The sequence below is a fragment of the Paroedura picta genome, chromosome 8 (genome assembly GCF_049243985.1).
Source record: "Paroedura picta isolate Pp20150507F chromosome 8, Ppicta_v3.0, whole genome shotgun sequence".
NCBI classification, from domain to species: Eukaryota; Metazoa; Chordata; class Lepidosauria; order Squamata; family Gekkonidae; genus Paroedura; species Paroedura picta.
Window position 1 is genome coordinate 54,733,022 of NC_135376.1, and position 25,753 is coordinate 54,758,774.

At 40.6% G+C, this 25,753-nt stretch overlaps 2 protein-coding genes across 3 annotated transcripts in view; one reads left to right on the forward strand and one right to left on the reverse strand.

Annotated features, from left to right (window-relative positions):
• The window catches only part of GFRA1 (GDNF family receptor alpha 1), a 445,406-nt gene that overhangs the window by 419,044 nt on the left and 609 nt on the right, over positions 1 to 25,753 (reverse strand). The gene's annotated exons all lie outside the window — the stretch shown is intronic.
• Positions 5,342 to 25,167, forward strand: LOC143842640 (inactive pancreatic lipase-related protein 1-like). Its single transcript, XM_077347852.1, has 12 exons — positions 5,342 to 5,390; positions 6,779 to 6,933; positions 7,248 to 7,373; positions 8,481 to 8,615; positions 10,409 to 10,517; positions 13,392 to 13,511; positions 14,523 to 14,642; positions 17,432 to 17,550; positions 19,095 to 19,224; positions 20,461 to 20,572; positions 23,245 to 23,412; positions 25,081 to 25,167. Exons 1-12 carry the CDS (start codon positions 5,342 to 5,344, stop codon positions 25,142 to 25,144), a joined length of 1,407 nt encoding a protein of 468 aa, XP_077203967.1. The 3' UTR covers positions 25,145 to 25,167.

Here is a 25,753-nt window from a genome sequence, read left to right on the forward strand (position 1 = left end):
ACAAAAGTCTAGATATGGTTTTAGACTTCAAAAGAAGTTCATTATATAATAAGCCATAAATTCATTTCCACATTAAGATTTTAGCAAATTGAAAACACTTCAAGTATTTGATAGGTAATTCATGTTTTTTAAATGAACCACATATTTTTAAACGTTGCAGGGGGGAAATGAATTTTTTTATTTGAAATGTTACAAGTTCAAGAACAGAAAAAGACAAGATCAGTTGATTCTACATACAGATCTCCCAAACACGTTAATATTTTGCTTGCTTCCATCATCTGACAACCCTGATCAATAATGAAGACAATATAGATACTATCTAAGTAATAAAGACTTAACAGAGTTATTAAGCATTGGCCTAGGAAAATAAATACTCTACAGGTGATCTGTTCTCCAATGCACATCAAATGTAAAGAACTCCAGAAAACTGGAAGCTACCTGAAGAAGTCATTATTCCATCAACATACTGTACCAGCATGTCAACCATCCATAAGGAAAAGCTGTCCTCAACCCCTGGTCTGGAGACCAGGATTGGTCCGTGGATCAGTCGGTACCAGGCCGTGGCTCCTCCTTGTCTTCCTCCCTGGCTGCTGCCTCAGGGGCTGCCCTGCTACTCTGCTGCCGGCTCACCTTTGGTGCTCTCTGGGGGCCGTCATGGCTGGGGCTCCCCCTCAGCGTGGTACTTTGCAGCTGCTGCTGGCAGCACCCCCTAGTGGGCGGCGGGAAGTCAGGGGCGCTGGCGGGAAAGCAAGCGGAGCAGGGGCCCTCGGCAAAAGACTACCTACTCCCCGGGCCTCAGTAAAATTGTCAAGCATTGACCGGTCCCCAGTGATAAAAAGGTTGGGGACCACTACACTAGAGCACTAGTAAACACACAGCATATGTCATTGCTCTGACATGCAGTACCTGGCATTCTTGGAAGTTAAAGGCATTTCTGATAAATAAAAAAAAAACATCCAGCTTTCCACGTTATGATTAGTTTCCCAGTAGGCAAGAACTAAACAGCAGAATAATTTCAGAAGCATCAATAATTATATATGGCAGAAATTGCAGAAATTACATGTGTCCCAGAGATCATACAAATTCTAGAAGTTCCATGCTTGGAATACAGTTCTTGAGCCCATAAGGGCTTAAACTTTTCCCCCATGCCATTTTCTCTGTCCTGAAATGGTGCTATAAAACATCAGTAAACATATTTTATCCATAGGGGCATATAGCACACCCTGGTGCCATTTTGGGATTCGGAAAATGGCATGTGAGAAAGGCTTAACCCTCCTTTCTGTCTGAGCCACAATCCAAATCTGTATTGGACTGGTTCCCATGCACGGAATTCTGAGCACAAAACCCACAGCACAAGTCCAACAGCCAGGGCCACGGAGGGACCTACTCAGAGGTTCATGGGAAACTACTCTGGAAAGGTTTATACAGTGTAGTTCAGTTTTTTTTCCTTTTACTACAGTTGATTTAATAAAGACTAACCTTTACTTTAAAACTTTTCTTCATGTATGGGGGTCTGTGAAAAAAACACAAGTTCCATTGCCATATTTCCTTGACAGAATCCAGGGTTAAATCCTGTTTTAGAAACCTAATGGGTGGGGGGGGGGGGGAGAGAGAGAATGAAAATGAAGTCCGAATTCTGACATCACACTGAACTGGAATTAGACTGAAGAATTCCTAATCAAGAAGGTTTTATTCATTATCTGGAGGGGCAAACTACACAATACGTTTTTTAGCAAGATGGATTTGGGTTCCCCAGACCTGACACATTTTCAGCTCAGCTACACAGCAGATACAGGGAGAGTTGCTTTTAAAGTTTGCAGGAATGAACTCAACTCAGGACAATGGTGTGGGGAAGAGGCTCCTGCCTTCCCCACATGCCTTTTCACAGAGCCAGCCCCCACTGTGGAGACTCATCTGCATAACTTTGGAGCTGCACAAGTTCAGAATACTCCATCTGCAGCTCCTAAATTATGCAGACAACTCCTCACAAAAGCTGTTTTGGCTCAGGAAAAATGGGGGGGAAAGGTAGGAGTCCGCTCTTCCCCCCCCCCCCCCACATTTGTCCTGAGCTAAGTCTGCTTCTGCAAACTTTAAAATGATGCTCCCTGCAGCTGTTACACGACTGAGGTGAACGCAAGTTGGGTCCAAGGAACTCAGCTTGTTAAAAATGTATCATATAGTTTGACGCATCTAAGGGTATCTCAAGATAAACAGAATTCAACAGCCAAGTGATGATTTTACTTTCTCTGTGAAATGTGCTTCACAGGTGCTTCAGGTGCTTCACAGGTGACTATTGGCAAGCTATTCAGTTTAATAATGTAACAGGATTAACTTTTGCTTATACATTCCTAGTGTTATGATGGTCAGTTCTTAGTCTGACGAAGAGTGCTTTCACTCGAAAGCTCATGCCTTGAATAAATCTTTGTTGGTCTTAAAGGTGCTACTAGACTCTTATTGTGCTACTTCAGACCAACATGGCTACTCATTTGAATCTATTCAGAACTGAATTATTCAAGAAGGCTTTTCTGTGGAAGTAATAGAGTTACACTGAATTAAATGAATCACAAAGTTACTTGGAAAAATCATTAGGGACTGTCGTCTGTACTCTTGTATATAGCTTGTTGAAACTACAGTCCTGCTATGGAATTATGCATAATTAAATTAAATGTGTTATGTTAATATTTACACTTTGCTTCAGCTCTGTTTTTAAATTTCTGGTTGGTTCTACAAACCTAATCTCCTTGCATTGTTTATTGAAGGTCTCGTCCATCAATTTTACTGACACTCTGCCTTGAGTACAAGAAAGAAAGGTAGACTATAAATAGAAAGAAATAAAATACATCAATCTAGCTCTACACACACAAATTATGATGCTACTTGACTTCTGAGTATGTTTTACATGGTAACATCTGAAGCTAGGAGACTACAGCTGCAATTATAAGAACACTTTTCTGGGAGTAAGTCCATGGAGTAAACAAGAGGGAAATTCTGCGGACCAGCAACACTCCCTGTAACTTTTGACAGTGCAACCCTGGTGGCAAACCCCAGTTTGCTGCTGCATAATGCAGGAAAAGTCCTTGTCTAGGGATGGATTTGTTATAGGCACTTCTAATTAAGCTAATTAATGCCAACAGATTTGTTTTGCAACTTAGATCTCTGAGGTTCTACTGGGGTTTCCAGGTCTCTTCAGGCAACTATTGGGGAAGGGTGGGGGAACCTAACAAGAGAAAGAGGAAGGCTCAGGCTATGTCTCCAGTGGTGCACAAGAAGTGATGTCATCACATTGCAACACTGATATTAGGGCAAAAACTCTATGGTAAAAAAAAGCTTCTACCATCTAGTTTTTGCCAAAATACCAGCACATCACTTCCTGGGCGATGCCAGTGACGTGGCCTGAGCCTTCCTATTTCTCCTGGTAAGTTCCCCTGTTAGCCAGCTGATTGGCACCTTGGGGCAGGTCCTGGTAGCAGGAGACTTTGGCCTCCACTATGTGGTGTCTGGCCACCCTACTTTGTACTATACTATGCAAATAATATAATACTGATAAGTAGAATAAAGTCCTTGATGAAGACCAAGTACAGCTGGCTCATTTTAATGCAAACATTCTTATATAATTTGGCAGCTTCATGTTTGTGTGCACAGATGGTGTAACTTTATTCCTTCACACAACTAGACATTGAGAGATAACACAGGCTGCAATCACATGCAGTTTTAGAAATACTGCTTTAATGGTTACCTATGACTTGCTAAACCTCAGAAGTAGAAAATAAACCCCTCAGGAAGAACATCACAAGGGCACAAATCACCTTGTTTCAAGCATACTCTTAACATTTAAACATATTGTAAGCTTACCTGCCTCAGGAAATTATTTCCCTCTGGATCAAAAGACAACACTAAACTAGAATTCGGATTCAGAAGTATATCATTGTTAACTACTTCATAAGGCATTCTTTAACATTAATTCTAACTGTACAGCCATAATTAGTCCCAGAACTTTGAACATAAAGTGTACACAGACTGAGGTAAAACAAAAGAACACATAATCAAAATGTGAAGCCTAAAATCAGCAGTACCATCAGGAGGTAAAAGTATAATAATCAACAGCAGAGACCATAAAAACAGTAATTGTAATACAATACACAGAGGGACATCTAAACCTGGGGTAGTCAACCTGTGGTCCTCCAGATGTTCATGGACTACAATTATCATGTGCCCCTGCCAGTGTTTTCTGGCAGGGGCTCATGGGAATTGTAGTCCATGAACATCTGGAGGACCACAGGTTGACTATCTCTGATCTAAACTACTACAGAAGTACAGCCATAAAAACCAACCCAGACATTTCCATAAAAACCATCACTAGTAAGAAACAAGATAGTCCCTGATCATGATGAGATATTATAAAATAGCGCAGAAAAACATTAACTTACATTCAACATCTAAAAGGGTAACAAATTTGATGCCAGACAAGGCTTTGTCAAGAGGAAAATCTGGAAACTAGGGTCCACAACAGAAAACACCCATATCATGCTTCTGCTAGTAGAAGCATACAAAGAAGAGCCTCTAAACTAAAGCTGAACTTAAACAGAGGGAAGAAGAGTCATACAGGAGAAGACTCATTCAGGTACGAAATCATCAGTATTTCCTAACTCAAAATACACACAATACAATTATTTTTAGGGACTAATGTGTGTTGTGATACCACAAGTTATGGAAGCTTCTGTGGCACAAGTAGGCAGGAACAGTGATTCTAATAGAACATTTAATTGTTATTTAAAAAAAATAAATTATTCCTCCATCTTTCTTACATATGTACTTCAAAGGCTACTCTCCATAGGTGATCCCATTAACTGCCAGCTTCATTACTGAATTATTGGTTTTTAAAACAAAACACCCACAGGACTCAAAGAGACACATTAACGGACTGCATTCCCAATCAAACATACTATATGACCTCTCAGTTCTGTATAATTCAGTGTTATCTGTTCACTCCCACTCTGTTTTATATATAAAATGTGCTATTCCAAGTTTGCGTAATAACGATAACCTTAATCTAAAGTACACACATCAACTACTATCTTTATATGCCCTTTTTACTTTGCATTAAAGCTTCAAGGATAAGTCAGTTTATAAAAAGGCCAGACATGGTTTGTTGAGACTTGGCAAAGGGGCAAGCAAAGCCACACAGTAAGTCATGCCTTATTTCATCAGGTATAATGCACTGTTGATGCATTTCCTTTATCTGATACAACTCCTGTGACAGGATGAGGTAAGAATAACATTAATACAAATGAACAAGATTCAGAGAGCCAACGAATTTTCTTTTTTATTTAATCCCTTTTAGATGTTGGCATTTTGGAGCTTTGCGCTTTTACTGATTGATACCGCTAAAGGTGAGAGAATAAACAGACTGTTGTTTTTACCACAATAATATAATGGCACCAAATTAATTTTGGTTTGTAGAATTGTTATTCTGTGGAGTAGTGGTATGATGTTAGAGGATGGGACGTGAGCAATATTACACCGTACGGTGTGTTCATAGGAATATTGTTGCAGGTAAGAGTAATGGTAGATCTCATCCTTCAACCCAGAATCACCTCACAAGGAAAGATTTTCTTACTTACAATAATGACATTTATACAGTACTTTCAAAGAGCTCCACACGTATTAATTTATTGTAATCCAAAAGACAGTCCTGTAATGTGTTGTTACCCCTATATTGCAGAAGGAGGAAGGGGAGAGAGATTGTGGTGAGGAATGGTGGCTAGCCTAGACCACATTGGTAGAAGTAGGGATGGTAGCCTCAAGCTGGGACAGCTCAACTCAAGAACACAGTTCCCCTGGAGAAAATGGATGCTTTGGAAGGTGGACTCTGTGGTACTGTACCCCGCTGTTTTTCCCAGGCTCCGTCAACAAATCTCCAGGAGTTTCCCAACCTGGATCTGTCAATCCTAATCCTCCTATCCCGAGAGTGTCCATGGGGACCTTGGCAACCCTCAGCAGAAATGAGATGGAAGAACAGACTTCCCAGATCATTTTGGTTGCTATTACAGTCCACAAACTTCTGGAATATCTAATGCCAATCTGATTTAGGATTCAGAGAACATGACTACATCTCACAAACAAATGTGTTTTACAGAATCCTGTAGCCATTTCTCTTCCCTCTCTCTTATTTTGAAAAAGAAAAACAGCATACAGGATTTTCCCAAAATCTCTACTTCCAACATCCCAGCAGCTGCTTTTCCCCCACTGAGGCCCTGAATGCATCCTTCTGATGCCCAGAAAGAAAGAAAAAAGCATGAGTGTTCTCCCCGTGGGAGTTTCGTTTCCCATGAAGATCCATCCCACAATTCTGCACCAAGTTACATGCCAATAAATCTGAGAAACTGAACATTTTCCTTAGTTTTCATTATTCAAACTTAAAAGCCATTATTCAAACTTAGTTGACAAACTCAGACATCTGCAGTTTGACTACCCCTGGTTTAGATGTACTATATGATTTATGCTTTCTTGGCAGGGATCAGTGCTGAAAGTCAATCTGAAGGAGGCATGGGGCAGTAGTAGCAGAGGCTTATGGCATAAACTATTATGGCATGGTGGTGATTTTACGGGAAAAGGGTGGATCCAAAAGGCTCTTCTGGTCACAAATACTAGCATTTTTTTTTTAGACATTCTGATACACCTGGGGAATAATGCTGCTAGTTGAAATCAGAGCAGAGTTGTTATGCTAGGAAATAATTCTTATTTTTTCACCCTTCAATTATCTGGTCCACATAAATAGGAGGCGAAGTCTGCTTTGAACGATTAGGTTGCTTTACAGATGACATACCATGGTCTGGAACTATTGAACGACCCATTAGAAAATTACCCTGGACTCCAGAGAAGATCAACACTCGCTTTCTCCTCTATACCAAAAACAACCCCAATAACTTTCAGGTAAGGTCTTCTATACAGCTTAAACCTTGAAAGGTTCTCCCACATGCTGAATAAATGGGGGAAATATCAAGGTGATTCTAATAATCCCAAGAAAACTATTGGTGTGCACATGTACAAAATTCACCTTCAGCAGTAAACCCAACCACCAGTTTCCAAACCACAATTTTTAAACCCTGACAGCATTAGGCATAGACTTGAAGAGGTATTTGTGATTTAGGCTCAGTATTTTAGAGTCATAAGGCTGTTTTGATTAATTTTTAGGAGGATGAAGGGAAAGTGCCCAAAGCTTATATTCTTTTTTTGTCTTTTCACAGGAAATAACTGCAATTGAACCAGAAACTATTGATTACTCAAACTTTAATGGCAGCAAGATAACACGCTTTATTACTCATGGATTTATAGACCAGGGTGAGGAAAACTGGTTGTCAGACATGTGCAAGGTACAGTTCTTAAATTTCTAGACTTTGTTACCAAGAAGATGTGGTGATCAATAACCCCCATTAGCTGCCTTTTAGTTATGAAGTTTGCCAAGAATAATAGAACTGTGCTGTGGCCAGGATGCCCCACTTGCAGCCAGCTGGATGACCTTGGGCTCACCTAGAACTAATAAAGCTGTTCTGACCGAGCAGTGATATCAGGGCTCTCTCAGCCTCACCCACCTCACAGGGTGTCTGTTGTGGGGAGAGGAATGGGAAGGCGACTGTAAGCTGCTTTGGGTAGAGAAAAGTGACATATAAGAACCAATTCTTCTTAAAGATCATGTTGCCCTACAACAATGCCAGATAGGCAACAACCAAACATTGACTAATTTTAAAAATATGATCTGATCACCTCTGAAAAGACAGGCACTTATATTTGTCAACTAGTGCCTACTGCCACACTTGTGTATACTGAGTGAGCCATAAAGTATTCATTGTCGATTCCTTCCCAATCAGTGCAACATAGATGGCTTTGCAGAAACAAACTTGTTTGGGTAGAGAGTACCAAGGAAAGGCCGATAAGGCTTCTTTTTAATTTTTAGGGGTTCCTCTGCATATCAAGGATTTCCCCACAAGGAAAGGAAACACATCATTAGCCAATATAATGTCCCATTTGAATATACTTGCCTGGGTTTCTACCTGAGGAACAAAGACAACCTAGAAAGCATTAATACTGGGAAGAGTCAAACAGAGATATTCAGAAAAAGTTGGGCACATGTACAAAGCAGCATCTTTTATTCCCTGTTTTACATTCACCTCTGGCAGGTTCAAAGAGAACTGTAGAAGCCAGTGTTCACTAAGAAGACATACCAAGATCTATAAGAGTTTGCATTCTCTGATACAACTTTTAGCCCCATTCAGCATTTCAGTGCACAAAAACATTCAAAAGGAGGGATTAATATAACCAATTTAATCATAAAATATGATGATTATACCACCAGATAGCCATCAGCCAGTTTGGCTGCTATCAAGGCACAATGGTGGAAAACTGGGCAAACTAGGAAAAGGTCTGGGATAAGTGGGGCCAGGAACCTTTCCCTGAAGTCGATTTTATGTTGTTTGCATCAGAGGATGTTTGAAGTCGAAGATGTCAACTGCATCTGCATAGATTGGAGTAAAGGATCCAGGTGTGCATACACCCAAGCAGCAAACAATGTCCGTGTGGTGGGAGCCGAAGTGGCTTACTTTATAAATATCCTTAAGGTAAGAATGCTTCAATACACTGATTCATAGTTATGGATCTTACTGTGTCCTGATCAAAAAGCCTTCCAATAATTGTAAGTAACTTGCTAAAACCTGCTTCACAAAAAATTTCCCAAGAAACATTTAGTTTGTCCTTAGGTTGATACAGTGCCGCACTACCAAGCATTTGCTGTCTATACAGCTTTTAGAACATTTAATGATCATGTGATTTAGTATCTGATGATCATATAATTTAGGCTTATCCTTCAGTCAACACATTGGCAGACACCCAGCTGGTTTCTAAAATACAACAGTGGATCAGGGCATTCAAATCAAAGCCTAAATAATTCAAACTTTATACTCTGATAACTCAAATGGAAAGATACCGATTCACCAACTCTCTCCATGGCTGATATCTGAACCCTGTTCTCCCAAATTACATTCCAACCATTATTCAATGCCCCGCTCAATGGCTTTGTTCATAAACAAGCACCAAGTTGGGTTCTCAATGCTCTTGCAATGGAGGAAAGTGAGCAATGGGATGCCACAAGGATCAATATTGGAACTAATGCTATTTCAGTTGTTCATAAATAATTTGGAACTGGCGATGAGCCATATAGTAGCCACATTTGCAAATGAACGTAGTAAAAAAACAAGTTGGATTGTAAAGAGTTACAGGAAGATCTCTATAAATTGAGTGAGTTGGCAACAACATGGCATAGGAAGTTCAACATGTGCTAAATATAAGGTGATGCAGACTGAAACAAAACAAACTGAGATTTTTTAAAAATGAAAACATTTAAAATTTAAACATGCATACCAAAATTCATGCATTCATCTCAGAAGGAGATAAATAACCAACACCCAAAGTCCAGGAAAAATACCCCCTCCAAAAAAAAGCCCTTTTTAAAGCATACACCAAATCCCCATTCCATCACAATGTACATTCAATAAGCATTTTAAAAAGGAGACTATTTCAGCAATAACAACAACATTCAACCCTCCATGATGATGACCTCTCAACAATCCACACATTATTTATGACCTCCTTCCCTCTACATCAAACCATTCTAGAACTTCAGCAAGATCTATCTTCTCAATTATAACCCTCATTCTGGAAAGTACCTGGTTCCACATTTGATCTAACTTTCCCATATCTTAATTGTTCTGAATATGTTAATTTGATTAATAAGAAAGTCTCATTGATGTTATTACACCAAGTAACTAAGTCTGGAAATCTCTTTTCTTTCCAGTATCTGGCAAAATTAAGTCTTGTTAATGTTAGCATATGAAGTATAATAGAGAGTTGCTCTAATTGTATTTCTGGAAAATAATTCAATAATATGTTTTCTGGATTATATGGTATCTTTATTTTAATACCATTTGATTTAATTTGAACCACTTTGTCCCAAACTGAATAAGATCAAATATCAAACCAATGTGGGGCACCATGCTGGTCTAGATAGACTCAAGTTCTTCTAAGTCAACAAATTAATCTGTACGGCAAGTATTCTATGTCAAACTGAACATGTGGCAAAGAGATGAAGCAATAGCTTCACCATGTAGCAAGCTCAGAATAAATTGCAAAGGTAAAATAAACATGGGTCAAGTGCAAAGCTAGGCAAATAGTAAAACATTCACAAAATTACTTCCATCCATGCTAAACTCAACTAGGATTCACCTAAGACCTGTTCTGATATGAACTGCCTTTGTGTTGTTCAGAACATTTAATGGGAGCCAAAATCTAATATTCCTTGGCCAAACACCTGCCAATGTATATGTTCTGTTTTCTTTACAACTGATCTTACCATTAGGAAAAGTACAACTACTCTCCTTCCATGGTACATTTCATTGGCCACAGCCTTGGGGCACATGCAGCTGCTGAGATGGGAAACAGAATACCAGGAATTGGAAGAATAACTGGTAGGCAAAGCAATGTGCAAAAATAGTATATAAAACCAAGTATTGTTGAACTTGAATCTCACTTGGCACTTTGTAGGGATGCAACTATAGGTGCTGAGTGAAGCGAAATTAAAAAGGTAATCGTCTCACAAATGTGGATACACACCTTCTCTATACATGTGTTCTACACACAACTGTTTCTTGTAAAATGGCATTTGAGAGTTGAACAGTACCACAGTCTCTTATCTTGAAATTGTGACAGAGTTAGACTCAGATAATTTAAGATTCGGGCAAGAACAAAAAAATTAGTACTGACTTCGTAGTGATGGCTGATGAATGTTAGCACAGGCAGAGATTACCTATCATGCCATTCATGCATAGCACAATTGCTATGTGTCAATTAAGTAAGAAATGTGATATTTGGCTTTTTAATGGCCATAGCCTACGATGAGCAGCTCTAGGACTGGTTTGCCTTCCAAGTAACCCAAGCAGCCACTTGAGACACTAAACCAGTGGGTAGCCATGATGGGTGTAGCTTGTATGACCTATACCAATATGTACTTCTTCTGTACCTGACTTACATCCTGTGGGGCAGCATGGGAGGAAAGCACTTTGGGCAGCTTAACTAAGTCCCTGAGCACCTACCTCACTCTGCAGCTAGAGCTGCCATAAGGCAAGTTTAAAGCTCATCAGAAAGCATCTTCATTTCTCTCCTCCTGGACCTACTGAAAATCTTTTTATATCAGTTGAAGATTTCTCCTCAACAAATGATTGAGAGTCACAGCCTTCATATTTTCCACTCAGTTTTCTGAACCTTCAAGCTAAATATAGATAAACTGGGCCTTTTTAAAATGTCAAGTACATTAATATTAAACTTTTAGTGAGGCTTCACATTGTACTAATTACTTTTTTAGACTCATTTACCACACAAACAATTTAATGTACCTTAATTAATTCCAAAGGTTATTAGATCATCAGTTTTCCATTAGAAAATTTCTTGCAAGGACTTCGGCCTAACACCCCTTGAACCAAAAGCCTGAAATATTTAATTTAATACCAGCTTTACAGATATTGTAAGGGCTGGAAGGGGGAGCCACATAGACATAGTAACAGAAACTCTACAGCTTCCTGAGGCTGTCATTAAAATATAACCCAAAGAAAGACTTACTTTGGTAAAGTTAAATAATTTGGGCAATGTAGGTTTGTGTTTCACATACTAGGCCATAATAAAACTGAACTATTGGGAATCAGCAGCCCATTTGTTCCTGAGTAACTAGATTAAAGTCACTTGCACCTGATATAAATAACTAGCAGCATTTATATCAATAACAAATATTTGCTAGCATCAGTAAAGTAGAGGCAAATGTAAATATTTTTAAAGAAACATTTTCCAGTGATATATAACTGGGTATCTTTAAACCTGCATTGATTACTTGGAGTAGGGGTTCCCAATGTATGCCTGCCCTGAGGGCAGTGGAAGGATCCAGGGAGGAATTTTGGGGTGGTAGGGGGGCAGCAGTCTGACTCTTCCTGTTGCAGCTGTGTTTTCCTAGCGAGAGACATTCCAAGGTGGCTTGCCTTTGGGTAGTAGTGACCCTGGACTTCCTTGGTGATCTCCCACCCCAGTGCCAAACAGGAACAACCCTGCTTAGTGCTCCCTCTCCCGTGAGGACCCAAGGAGGCTTTTACAAATAACTTTTTGCAAAGAACTTGTATATTTTTTCCAGACTGTACAGCAATAAAAAAAGAAGTGCGGGCAATATAGCATGTGCTGGTGTGTGTGTGTGGGGGGGGAGCACTAGCGATGTGGCCTGGGGGCCAAGGAGGCAGCAGCCCCAAAAGATCACCTAGCAATGAGTGGGGTGGTAGTGGCACAGCAACATTCTGATGAGTTCTGGAGAGTGGCAGACTACAGACATTTCAGGGGCATTAAATCACATGTGATTGTGTAATCCTGTCACAAGCTGCACAGGCAACTGTACAGTTTTTCTAGCATTCTACCATCTATCATGGAATCAAGACCATTTGTCCAGTTTGACATTTAGTGCAAATAATCTACTTGAAGAACAAAGTGCTGTGATCAGACTTTTTTTTTAAGGGATGGAAAATGGCCAAGTGTTACAAAAATGCCTTGATCTTGAAGGTTCATAAAAGTGTAACTTGTTTTTGGGTCCCCAAAGCTTGCCTCAATTTTTCTTTTTCCAACTTCCATTCTTCCAAGATTTCAGAAGTGTTCCAAGTATCCTGCATGACCTGGACCATTTACACACTGGGAACTTCACTGTCCCAGCTCCCATGCAGGAGCACAAATTGGGGGTGGATGAGGCGCACAGGGCCAAATGCTCCCTCATGTGGGTGCAGGAAAAGGTGGGGCAACTTGCCACAACAAAAACTCCAGCCTGCAGCCCAGCATGAAACCTCCAGTGCATAAATAATCATGGTTTGGTAAAAATATGTTGTACATTCAGAGTTATGAAGTTTCAAAGTTTTAGTCAGTTTTCTTTCTCTGCAGCACTGAACATGGGGCAGTACTGAACACAAATGCTTATTAAGAATTCATATCAAAATTAAGGGCAGAGATGCTTTTTCAAAAGGTAATAATGGAATAGTAATTTGAGGGGGCAAATTAAAGGAACTAGGAAAATGTTAAGATAAATGAAATAAATAAAATTCAGTTTAGCTAGATGGAATCTGTTGAACATAAAGACTATACAACATCACTGATATCTCTCAAACCATGGACATCATATGTGCTTAAAGGCAAAGTAATCAGAAATGGATGGTTCTGTCTGCATTTTAAAGAGCACCGCCTTATCTTATTTAACTGTGGTTCAGCATTGTTAGTCTATAAATCTACAACTGCTTCTTTAAAAATCCACATGTATACTTTTATAGGCTTAGATCCTGCTCAACCGTATTTTCAAGGCACACCAACCATAGTCAGGCTGGATAAAGAAGATGCTGATTTTGTTGATGTTATTCATACTGATTCAGCTCCAACCATCCCAAATCTGGGTAAGTTGGCCATAATGCAACTCTGTAACCCACCACGAGCCATTAGGGAGTGGCGGGTAAGAAATTGAAGGAATAAATAATAAGTGATGGAACAGGCCCGCTTTTGCTTTGCAAACCCTACTCCCCCTTGCCCACCATTTTTTCTGGCTGGCTGCCAACCCAGGAAGGGAGCAGAAGGGTCTCACTGGGTAATACACTGCCACAACATGGTTATAGTACAGGGCTGCTAGGTGGGAGGAACAGGACTCGTAGCCACACTTTTCATTCCTGAGGCCCCATCTCTGTGCCTCCCACAGCCCCAGTACATGAGCACATTGGGGACAATTTAATGCAGGTTATACCTCTCCAGGGAAGAAGCTGCTTACCATGCTTCTTCCGACCCTGGGTCTTCCCTTTGATCTGAGCTAGCATTTCGGAGTTCAATGTGGTCAGACAGCCATGGCGAGCTTCAAATTTATAAAGGATTTATTAAGAAAACAAGTTTTAGCACAGCACAGAGTTAAACAAGAATCAAAAGAAATGGGATGAAGTGCAATCCTTCTGTCCTTTTGCTAAAACATACCTTATCTGATGTTTATAAAGGGTAGATGCCTTTAAGGAGTTCCAAGATCTCATAGCATGGTATGCTCACCTGGCAGCCACATGATCTAAGACAACTGCTCACCTCTTCTCCTAAGTCAGAACAAGCTCCTGCTTTGATGGTCCCTTTCCTATGGTCAGTTGCAAGTATAGTTTTCTGCACCCTCCCACAAGAAGTTCTTCCTCCTAGGGAATTTTGGGAAGTCCACCTCCCCCCCAAGTGCTTGCTTCCCACCTAGGCCATTTAGCATTTGAAAGGAGATGAACAAGTGATTAGCTGCCCCTCCCTTCTCTCCTTAGCACAGAGGGAAAAGCTGCATCTTTTGAAATAGCCAAGAAGTGGAGGGAGCATTTCTTCACATCACACAAAACAAGCAATAATATTTATAAGTCTTCAAAATTTAACATGTTTATCTATTATGAACATTCCAGGCTTTGGAATGAGTCAAGCTGTGGGACATCTTGATTTTTACCCAAATGGAGGAGAATACATGCCAGGATGCAAGAAGAATATTATTTCACAAATAGTGGACATTGATGGAATCTGGGAAGGTAAGTGTAAAAAAGATTTCTGTAAGAGTAAAGAACTTTAATAGGCATTGATAGAAACAGAGCTATAACATCAGAAAAGGGAATAACACTTCCCAGAGATACACTGAAACCCAAAGGACTTGATTCCAAGCCTAAACCAGCTTAGACATACATGGAGCTTTCCTCACATGATCAGCTGCTTGGGCTGGTCCCACATGATCAGCTGCTTTGGGAAGTCCAGTTTCAAAGAACTCCTCAAAAGAGCCTCAGCTGAGCTGTTTTTAGCAGCTTCACTGCTCCCCACCCCCCTTTGGTGTTTTATGGTCTGAGACAACTGGACCCAGAAGAACTTGGATTTTCCAAGAAATCCCAGATCCAAATATTTTAATGCTATTGAGATATGCCAGTATTAGGATCTGTATTTTCAGGAATCTAAGAAAAAAGTCTAATAGATCCACACTGAAAAATATGGGGGGGGGGGAAGAATCAACGTATGATAATGTCATGATGGCACACATTTAAAAGACACAGTTAATTATAGTTGTTCCACTGCATATTAAGTGTTCCTTAACCAGCATACAGAACAAAAAAAAGCAGGAAATAACTGCCTGTCTCATCTAGAAAATCTGCTTATTAATAGTCAAAGTAAATACTATTTAAACTGTTCCGGGACAGTGAGGCAGCAGAAAAGGCCATCACTGAAATCTGTTATTGGGGTGGGGGGAAACAAAGAGGAAATGACCTTGATATCTGGGTATTGCTAAATAATACTGTCTTATGAGTTCCAGTGTACCTTTTGCTATGATGAAGTATTATCCAGTGCTAGTTTCAGACACTGAATGTCAAAGGCTGCATCCACATGGTAGTGATTCTCTGTTCTGAATTCAATGCATTGCAAATGCAGAGACATTCATAAAGGCAATCATTTGTCCATCTGGGGGTTCCCTACACACTTCCTCTGGTCATTCCCTTCTGCCTGCCATTTACTACCACTAATTATACTAGAGGACATTTGTTGGCAATTTTTTAAATGGTAGTTGCTATATCTGTGAAAAGAGCCTCTTGTGGCGCAGAGTGGTAAGGCATCCGTCTGAAAGCTTTGCCCATGAGGCTGGGAGTTCGATCCCAGCAGCCGGCTCAAGGTTGACTCAGCCTTCCATCCTTCCGAGGTCGGTAAAATGAGTACCCACCTTGCTGCTGTGGGATAAACGGTAATGACTGGGGAAGGCACTGGCAAACCACCCCGTATTGAGTCTGCCATGAAAACGCTGGAGGGCGTCACCCCAAGGGTCAGACATGACTCGGTGCTTCCACAGGGGATACCTTTACCTTTACCTTTATATCTGTGAAGTATTTTGGTGGTATACAGCAACTATCATTTTATACGCCAAAAATCCCTGCATTCTTACCAGAAATGTGTGCTGCATTATTACAATAAATGTCAAACCAAACCAGTTTGAGAGAGATTAAAATGAAGCAAGGGAACACCTGAAAAATGGAGATAACAGGCTCTTCCACATTCTCAGAGATCCAGCTTGGTGTAGTGGTTAGGAGTACGGACTTCTAATCTGGCGAGCTGGGTTTGAATCTGCACTCTTCCACATGCAGCTAGCTGAGTGACCTTGGCCTCGCCACAGCACTGAGAAAACTGCTCTGACCAAGCAGAAATATCAGGGCTCTCTCAGCCTCACCCACCTCACAGGGTATCTGTTGTGGGGAGAGGAAAGGTGAATGTAAGCCGCTTTGAGCCTCATTCGGGTAGAGAAAAGCGGCATATAAGAACTAACTCCTCTTCTTCCCATTATCATTGCTTGAGTGTCCTTTTTTTTGGGGGGGGGGTCTTTTCTGCATGTCTTTTGCTCCCTCTGTTGGATGGTTTGATATTACATTGTCTGCTGCACTTCAAAACATATCTACCAAGATTAGAGTTACACCCTTAGAAAAGTTTTGTTCATCCTACTACCCTCAGTGATAGAGTGGTGATAGCCATATGTTAGAACAACTGACTTCACAATATATGAGATGCAGATCAGTCATCAAACTCCCTTTGGTACTGATTTAAAGCAACTTCTCCTGTAACTCGACATTTCCTGAACATGTGACCCAACTTTTACCTCTACAGCACTCATACAAAATCACAAGGGGAATTTAGTTTAAACATTAGCACAACCTGCAAAATGAAGATGAAAGAACTGTCAGAATAACTGTCAACATGGCTTTAGGATGCTTAGGGCTAATCCTGCGTAGAGCAGGGGGTTGGACTAGATGGCCTGTATGGCCCCTTCCAACTCTATGATTCTACCATGCAATCTTGGAATGGGGAGTAATCTACAGCAGTGGTCCCCAACCTGCGGGCTGCGGCCCGGTGCCGGGCCACGAAGGCCTTGGTGCCGGGCCACAGCTCCCTCTTCCCGCCCCCCTCCCGAAGCAAGAAGCTCGCCGGGCTATGAGCAAATCAGCCACCAAAGCAGCCGATTAGCTCGCGGCCCGCAAGCTTCTTGTTTCGGGAGGGGGGGAGAGAAGCTTGCCGATTTGCTGGCAGCCCGGAGGGGCCGGGCGAGGGAGCTGCGGCCGCCGCCAGCACAAAGGCATGTGCGCGGCAGTCCACGCATGCGTGTTTGCGCTGAGGCTGCCGTGAGTGCGCAGGGCCCCGGGCCGCCCTCTCCCGCCACTCCGGAGCAGCGGTCCGCAGCAACTGGAAGGTTACAGACCACTGATCTACAGGGTGTACCCATAGCCTCTGTCAAACCATTTGCTATGAAGTAGTCAAAAATAATTTGCAGTACATAACAGTACCTTCTTTTTCACAGGAACTCGTGATTTTGTGGCCTGTAATCACTTGCGGAGCTACAAGTATTATTCTGACAGTATTACATATCCAGATGGATTTCTAGGCTACCCCTGTGCAGGATTCAACTTATTTGAAACAGTATGTTATTTGTGTATCACATTAAAATATTATCTCAGGTTCCTGTCGCTTGAGACACACACAGGACACTGCAGAATTCCAAGCCAATATGTTCCTGTAACAGTGTAGCCTGGATCAAAGGTCTTTTACTTGTCAAAGGTGCTTCCCATTCAGAAAAGAATCGTTTTACAACTCACGCTAGAACTGCCTGAACTAGAGACTCTGAAATGGCTTGCACAAACTTTTGAACGAATATTAAGAGCTATATAACTATTATAGCATTTAAGCAGAGGGTCCTGGAGGGACCTTTGGGAGCCATCTTATTTCCCCCTGTATTCCCTTTCCCTCACACTTCTTTCTCTTCCCCTACCAGCTCCCATACCCTCACCAATGTTCCTGCTTTCTTCTTTACTTCCCACCTACCAACTAACGTACTTTTATCTGTACACCTTTCTTCTGTTTTCACTCCTTTCCTTCCCCTGGCAGCCTCTCCCCAGGAAATGTCTAGTTGATCTGTGCAGGGACCACCACTGACAGGACCTCCAGAGAGCCTTCTTGCATCAAGGGACACAACAGGGAACTAACATGAAATTTTTTTTATGCCTGCTTTTGACTCCATTACAGAAATTGGTTTACATTATGGTGTACTGAGTGGCTAAAGTATCAAACTAGGATCTGGGAAGTCCAAGTTCAAATCCCCACTTTGCCATGGAAGCTTGTTGGGTAGCCTTGCGCCAGTCCCATCTCTCAGCCAAACCTACCTCACAGGGTTGATGTAAGGGTAAAACAGAGGAGAAAAGAAGTCACTTTGCATCCTCATTGGAAAGAAAGATGGGGTATAAATATGGTAAATAAAAAGAAAAATAAAGGGTTAGAAGATTAAACATTATTGTGGCTGATGAGCAACCACAACCATACCTGTGGCCACTGTAGATTGGCAGGCTTTATAAATAAAATCTACAGGCAGCATTGTTTCTGTTGACATGGGGAGCTTTAACCCACCAATACAATTATTTAGATTTCAGATTTTTTTTGCAAATCTGGAACTTGCTTTGGGGTTTGTAGAGAATTCCCTCTATCCCTTAGCTGTATTTTGCAGATCTATTACAGTAATTAATCATATACTCTACAGGGCAGTTGAAAACTGGCATTTATTCTTGCAGTTTGTGGGATCCCAAAACATTCAGATTGCACAGGCCATTACAGAAAATGAAAGCACCATTTACAGAAAGGCATGGCAAACATTACTTCATATAAAGCAGCAGTGAAATGTAATTTTTTAAAATAAAAAAGCTACCTTTTCCTAAGAGTTTGGGGAATAATAGGACCTGAAAACAGTAAGAGTATTCAAGGCAACCTTAGAGAAAACCAAATATCTTGAAATGTGACATGGACCAACAATGTGGTCTTGGGTCAAAGTAAAGTATCCTACCCAAAGGCAAGGCCAGGCAAAACAAGTGTGACTGTACAAGATTGTTAGTTAGGACTTTGTATTGTTACAATAAATGTAAGAGAAATGGCTGCATAACCAAAAGGTATGAATTCTTCCTTTCTTTTTAAATTAGGGAACCTGTTTCCCATGTCCTCAAGGCGGATGCCCTAAAATGGGTCACTATGCTGATGAATTTAAAAACAAAATCAATACTGGATTTCAGAAGCTCTATCTGAATACTGGAGAAGCCAAGATTTTTGCCCGTAAGTTCAATAACATCTTTTAATTGCTCTGTTGTAATAAACAAACACTGAAGGATGACTTCTCATGCATACTAACAGCTCCAAGAACTGTGTGAAACAATACATCGCTGATTTCCACCTTGCATATGGAGCAAGATTGACCCCGTGCCAGGAAACATCCTTCCAATAGGGTACTTCAGTGAGTTCTAATTCTGCATACACAAATAAGCTGATTCAGCCAGGGGGGAAATTCCACAGAGCAGAATTCTACAAAGATTAATTGGGAATAGTTGCATATCTATTTATATTTAATCCATTTATGCCCTACTTTTCTCCTCAATGGAAACACAAAGCAGGCTACAACATTCTCCTCTTCTCTATTTTATCATCCCAGTTATCCAGTGAAGTAGGTCAAGTTGACAGTCTATGACTGGCCCATGGTCCACTCAGCAAAGCTTCCACAATTGGGTAGATATTTCAATCCAGGTCTCCCATTTCCTACTCTAACATTAATCACTATACCGTGCAGGCTTTCAATATCCATGCACGTCTACATTTTAATGGACTGCCTGGATCCAGACACGAGCCAGATCCTAAGTAATACCCACAATGTAACTGCATTGCAACATGGAGAGAGCCAGTTTGGTGTAGTGGTTAGGAGTGCGGACTTCTAATCTGGTATGCTGGGTTCGATTCTGCGCTCCCCCACATGCAACCAGCTGGGTGATCTTGGGCTCACCACGGCACTGATAAAATTGTTCTGACCGGGCAGTGATATCAGGGCTCTCTAAGCCTCACCCACCTCACAGCGTGTCTGTTGTGGGGAGAGGAAAAGGAAGGTGACTATAAGCTGCTTTGAGCCTCCTTCGGGTAGGGAAAAGCGGCATATAAGAACCAACTCTTCTTCTTCATGGCTGGAAATTTGCACTGCAATGGGGCTGAACCAATGCATGTCCCAACCCCTCTTTTGCACTGCTACTCACAACACTGCCTTGCGCATAGCTGTAGTGAGATGAGGGCCACAGAATTAGACCTTTACTCAGAGCTGATTTAGATTTTATATGAAACAGAATGTCATATGTTTTTAATATTGCTTTTGCATTATTTTAATGTATCTGGTTATGTAAACCATCCTCTGTCCTAAATATCTTCACAGAAAAGCAGTGCTTGAAATAAACACAAACAGTACAGTACAAGTAAAAACAAAAACTTCTCAATACTGATTAAAACCAACTTATTGTATGTGTGTTGATGTAGGTTGGAGGTACAAAATATCTGTCACACTGTCTGGGAAGAGCAGTATCAGAGGATACATAAATATTGCCCTATACGGAACTGGAGGGAACACAAGGCAATATCAGATTTTCAAGTAAGTTCAGTCGGAGGAAAATTATACAGTGTTAAAGATACTTAATACTGGGTTTCCTGTTTTTGACCTCCATGATGACTGCCCCTTTCTTCTCTGTTTTAGTGATGGATACATATGACACCTTTTCTCTGCTGAGAGAGAGTTGCTGAATGCCAAGCACCTCTTCAGCCTGCTCCTTTCAAGCTGAGCTGCATGCCAGAGACAGCCCACAGGTCTGTGTGCCCAAACCACTCTGTGATGAGCTGACCTCTGGGGCAGGCTGCAGGAAGCTGCTTGAGAGCTGACAGGCTGAAGGCAAAGGCTAAGGCTGGGCCCAACTGCCCAAATTATCCTTGCTCCCCACCCTCCAACCAGGCACAAATGCTCCCCCTACCCTGGGAGCCTGTCTTTTCCAGCTACTCCTTGATGGATAGACTTTTTGAATGCACGATGACCAGGCGTGTATTCTAATTATTGTTCAGCAGATTTATGTATAGTGTGTATATGTATAAAGTCACTTCTGACTTACGATGATCCTATAAATCATGACCTCCAAAACGTCCTATTGTTAATAGCCTTGCTCAGGTCTTGTAAAGTGAATGCTTAGAAGGACTCGATCCATCTCAGTGCTGGCTCTTCCTCTTTGCCTGCTGCCTTCAATTTTTCTGCCATTACTGTCTTGTCTTCTCATAATGTAACCAAAGTATGATAGCTTCAGTTTGGTCATTCTACCTTCTAGCCTGGATTTGATGTACCATCCACTTATTTGTTTTTCAGTGGTCCATGCTATCTGTAAAATTCTCCTCCAAAATCACGTTTCAAATGAATCCACCTTGATAGCATTCTTCACTGTCCAATTTTTACGCCCATGCACTGTAATGGGGAATACCATAGTATGAATTATCTTGATGTTAGTCTCCGATGACACTTCCTTACATTTCATGATCTTTTCCAGTTCCTTCATGGTTGCCCTTCCCACATTCAGTATCCTTTGATTTTTTTTGGTTGCAACTTCCCTTTTGGTTGATGATGGAAGAACTGGAAGTCTTTAATAATTTCAGTTTTCAGTTTTCTTCAGGCTTAATGCTGGGACATTCCTCAGTAGCCATTATTACTGAATCATTGAGCAGTCATTAATATAATAACGTTATGATACTTCTGTGTTAATTATTAGAAAAACAAAATTAAACAAGACTGTTGTTCTTCCTGCCACCGCACAGATGACGTTCTCTTCAATGGCTTCATTAAGAACCCTTTCCTGAGCGGTCGTATACAATTTTACACATACGTAGTTAGGAGTTTTAGTTCCTGAATCCATCATTTTGTACTTCCATTCAGTTTCTACTGCCCAGTCTACTGAGATGCTTTTTGGCTTTCACAGTGGTGTTTTTTTTTAAGAAAAATCTACAGCTAGGATTATTAAGCATATTGTGTAAATATAGGTACCTAACAACCTATGATGTCCTGACACTCAGCTGAAACATAAATCAAATTTACTAGGTTAAAGAGTACTACACAGCATAAGTCGTTCAAATATAGGCAACAAATGTAAAGCAAATAAACCTTACAGCTTTCTTTTAAAAATCTGCCTAAGATTTAGAATTTACTGTCTTCAAGCATCTCAGGATAGCATCCTTCAGTCATCCCAACGTACAAAATAGGATGTCTCCGCACTTGACAGGTGTAGCATGGCACAAGCAGGGTGAAATAAAAAAATGAATAATCTACGGGCTTTGAATGCCATCTTTTCTAGCAGACAATACTTTACCCAGCAACTCCAGTCAATTGAAGCCAAACTGTTAATTTGAGTTTCAGCTGTGGAGGGAGGGGGGATTAAGGAGGACAAAACTATCTCTCAGGGTCCAGTCTCTGAGAACAAAACTACTCACTGCTCTTAATCATCAGCAAAAAGTCTTTTTAAATGAACCAGAATCTACACAACAGTTAAGTTCTGCACCAAAATTCAACCATCTTCCCAAAACCCAGAACTTAAGCTATCAAGTTTATTACAAATACCATCTACACAAAAATCTCTCATTTTTCAAACTGTTGTTAATTTTAAGTTTCTAATATTTGTTTGCTGTGATTGCCTCAGTTAAAAGGCTTGTTGCATTACAGCTACAAAAACATGCCACTTCCAGCCTGCTATTTGTTTAGTCCAGCCAGCAATATATCGCAATGCTGAAAAGCAGATTTAATAACAGGGATGTTTTAAACCATTTGTGTGATAATTATTTTTATCTAGACTTAATTAAGGCTGGTTCTTATAAGCAATGCTTTTTAAAAAAGTATCCTGACATGCAGTAGAAGGTAAATTGACACATTCACCTTGTACATTGCACAATTGTTCTTTGCACTCTTGTCATGCATTTAGACCTAGGTCTTCCCCAAGGTACCCCATTCATTATACTCGTCACAAGGGATAGTATTCCCTCATTATTCAGTGGACTTCATTATATAGCAGAGACCAGGTGGGGGAGCCATGAGTGATGGCATAACATGGCAAGTAACATCACATCTATGGGTAAATTCCTAGAGAGGTGTGACATCATTTTCAGGTTTTTAACAATTAGGAATGCAGTGTTGCAACAGTAAGCCCAGCCTTTTTGAAGCTGGTGCAAGACAGAGAAAATGAGGATGCAGATGTATTTAAAAAAACCATTGTTCCTTTATTTTTTCTTCTTTTCTTCAAGGGGGAAGCTCAACCCTGGTGAAACTTATACAAACTTCACTGATGTAGAAATTAATGTTGAAGCAGTTACAAAGGTTAAGTTTCTTTGGAATAACAATATCATAAATCCAACTCTACCCAGACTGGGAGCAGCAAAGGTTGCAGTACAAGATGGAGAATCTGGGAAAGTGTACGTATACAGTTCCTGGGCTTTGTTTTGATTTTGTTTGTTTTTAAAACACAACCCTAGTTACATATTAAATAATCTCTGTTCTGCATAGTTTACAAAGGCTCTAACATACTGACCCACAGGATGCTATCTTCATGCTTTAACATCTTAAAATAATTAATATGTTCCTTTATAAGGCAAAATCTGGTTTCAAGGACTGTTGTGAAGATTTGTTTGAGTGGGCAAAATTACAGTTTAAGGAACAGTTATTTTATTTATCCCACTTACTTTTCTTCTGCCATGGAACACAAGGCAGCATATTAAGGGTTCCAAGGAATTCTTCCAAACAAGAACAGTCTAAGACATAGGCTGACTTTACAGGAAAACTATTCTCCGTGTAGGTTTCATTGCCACTGCCAATTTATAGAGGCATTTTCTTTGGAAATAAAAGCATCTATCCAGCAGTTATCCTACTGTGACAATCCCTACAACCACTGGCTTTCCCCATGCCACAAGGCAGCTTTATTTAGCAATCAACACTGCTGCATAATAATGTTAAAACAAAATTGTCTCTACTTGTCTCCAACTTTTTTTTTAAGTTTGTGACTTAGCATGGTAGAGTAGTTAAGAACAGCAGACTCTAATCTGGAGAACCAGATTTGATTCTCCACGTGCAGCTTGTTTGGTAACCTTGGTTAGTCACAGTTCTGCTAGAGCTCTCTCAGCCCCACTACCTCAAAAAGTGTCTGATGTTGGAAGAGGAAGGGGAAAAGGTCTGTTAGCTACTCTGGGACTCCTTCAGGTAGTGAAAAGCAGGGCATAAAACACAAGTTCTCTTTTCATTGAAGAGTTATAAGGAAACATCTTTTCCTTGCATATGGGAACATTCTGAATAGGAAACAGAACTCCAGATTTTAAAAATGTGACACAGAGCACAAATGTGGTAATGATGTCTGTTATACTTCAATGAAACTACCTTTAAATAGATTGAACATTCCTTAAAGAGCCAAACTGATGTGTTGGATTAGTTCCAGGGAGATCCAGTTCAAATCCCACATTCAGTGTGAAGAAATCTTATTCCCTGATCTTGGTCCAGTCACTCCCTCTCAGTCTAACCTATTCTGCATGATAAAATAGAGAACCACATGCCTCCTTGAGCTCCTTGAAGAAGGGATAGGATAAATACACATACACATACACATACACATACACATACACATACACATACACATACACATACACATACACATACACATACACATACACATACACATACACATACACATACACATACACATACACATACACATACACATACACATACACATACACATACACATACACATACACATACACATACACATACACATACACATACACATACACATACACATACACATACACATACACATACACATGTGTGTGTGTTCTTTAAAATGCTTTTTAAACAAACAGCATCCTTCTAGCACTGAAGGCATTTAACAAATGAAAGCAAAATCAACAAAGCTATGCAGATGAAAAAACAATAAATTAACAGAGCAATAAGAAACTTAAAGAAAATGAGCTGCCTTTTTAATTAATTTTGCTCACACTGTATGATGCAAGTTAGCCTTCTTCTTTAAAAACAGAACTGCAATATCAGAGTAACCAGAAAATATTTAAACTAACATTACTGTTTGTTTATCGCAGGTACAATTTATGCGGCACTGAAACAGTAAGAGAAGATGTTCTGCAGACACTAACACCATGCTAAGAAAATTCAAGGACTACAATCCAAATCGTAATAAAAATAATATTACGTTAGTTTGTTTCAAAGGCTCTGGCATTTGTGGTCATAGCATCATAGAGTTGGAAGGACCCTCCAGGGTCATCTAGTCCAGCCCCCTGCACAATGCAGGTCACCACAGGTTTATGCATTATGAGGCCCTGGTACCCATTTTGGCTGGGAGGGCAGGGCAGCCATCCTCCCTCCTTGCTGTAAATATTGCAGAAATTGACATTCTGGAACACTTTTCAAGACACTGTACAAAAGCTGAACGTTGACCCTCATACAGATACCGACCTAGTGCAACCCCTTTTTTTGCAAGCATGTTCAGAGCTCAGCAGAAGTGTCCAATACAAGCCCCTGACTTTTCCTGAAATCCACCACTCAACACACTCATTCATCAGAAGAACCAGGCTTATGAGACAAAGCACTACATGGGCACCACAGGTATCCATGTAATCTAGAACTCTTCAAAACCTAGCTCAACAACTCATTTTCTATGTTCTAAAGTGGCACAATGCAAGAAAGCTTTTGGCTAAGTCACCGCTGCATTCAATTATCCCAAAGCAGGTTAAGGGCTGCTGGTTCCAAAGGACA

Bases quoted from the DNA above. Each gene is read 5' to 3' on its own strand.
- LOC143842640 (XM_077347852.1), top strand. From the start codon at position 5,342: ATGTTGGCATTTTGGAGCTTTGCGCTTTTACTGATTGATACCGCTAAA. The intron at 5,391-6,778 runs GTGAGAGAATAA...CCACATAAATAG, and splicing joins ACTGATTGATACCGCTAAAG to GAGGCGAAGTCTGCTTTGAA. The intron at 19,225-20,460 runs GTAAGTTCAATA...GTGTTGATGTAG, and splicing joins AGAAGCCAAGATTTTTGCCC to GTTGGAGGTACAAAATATCT.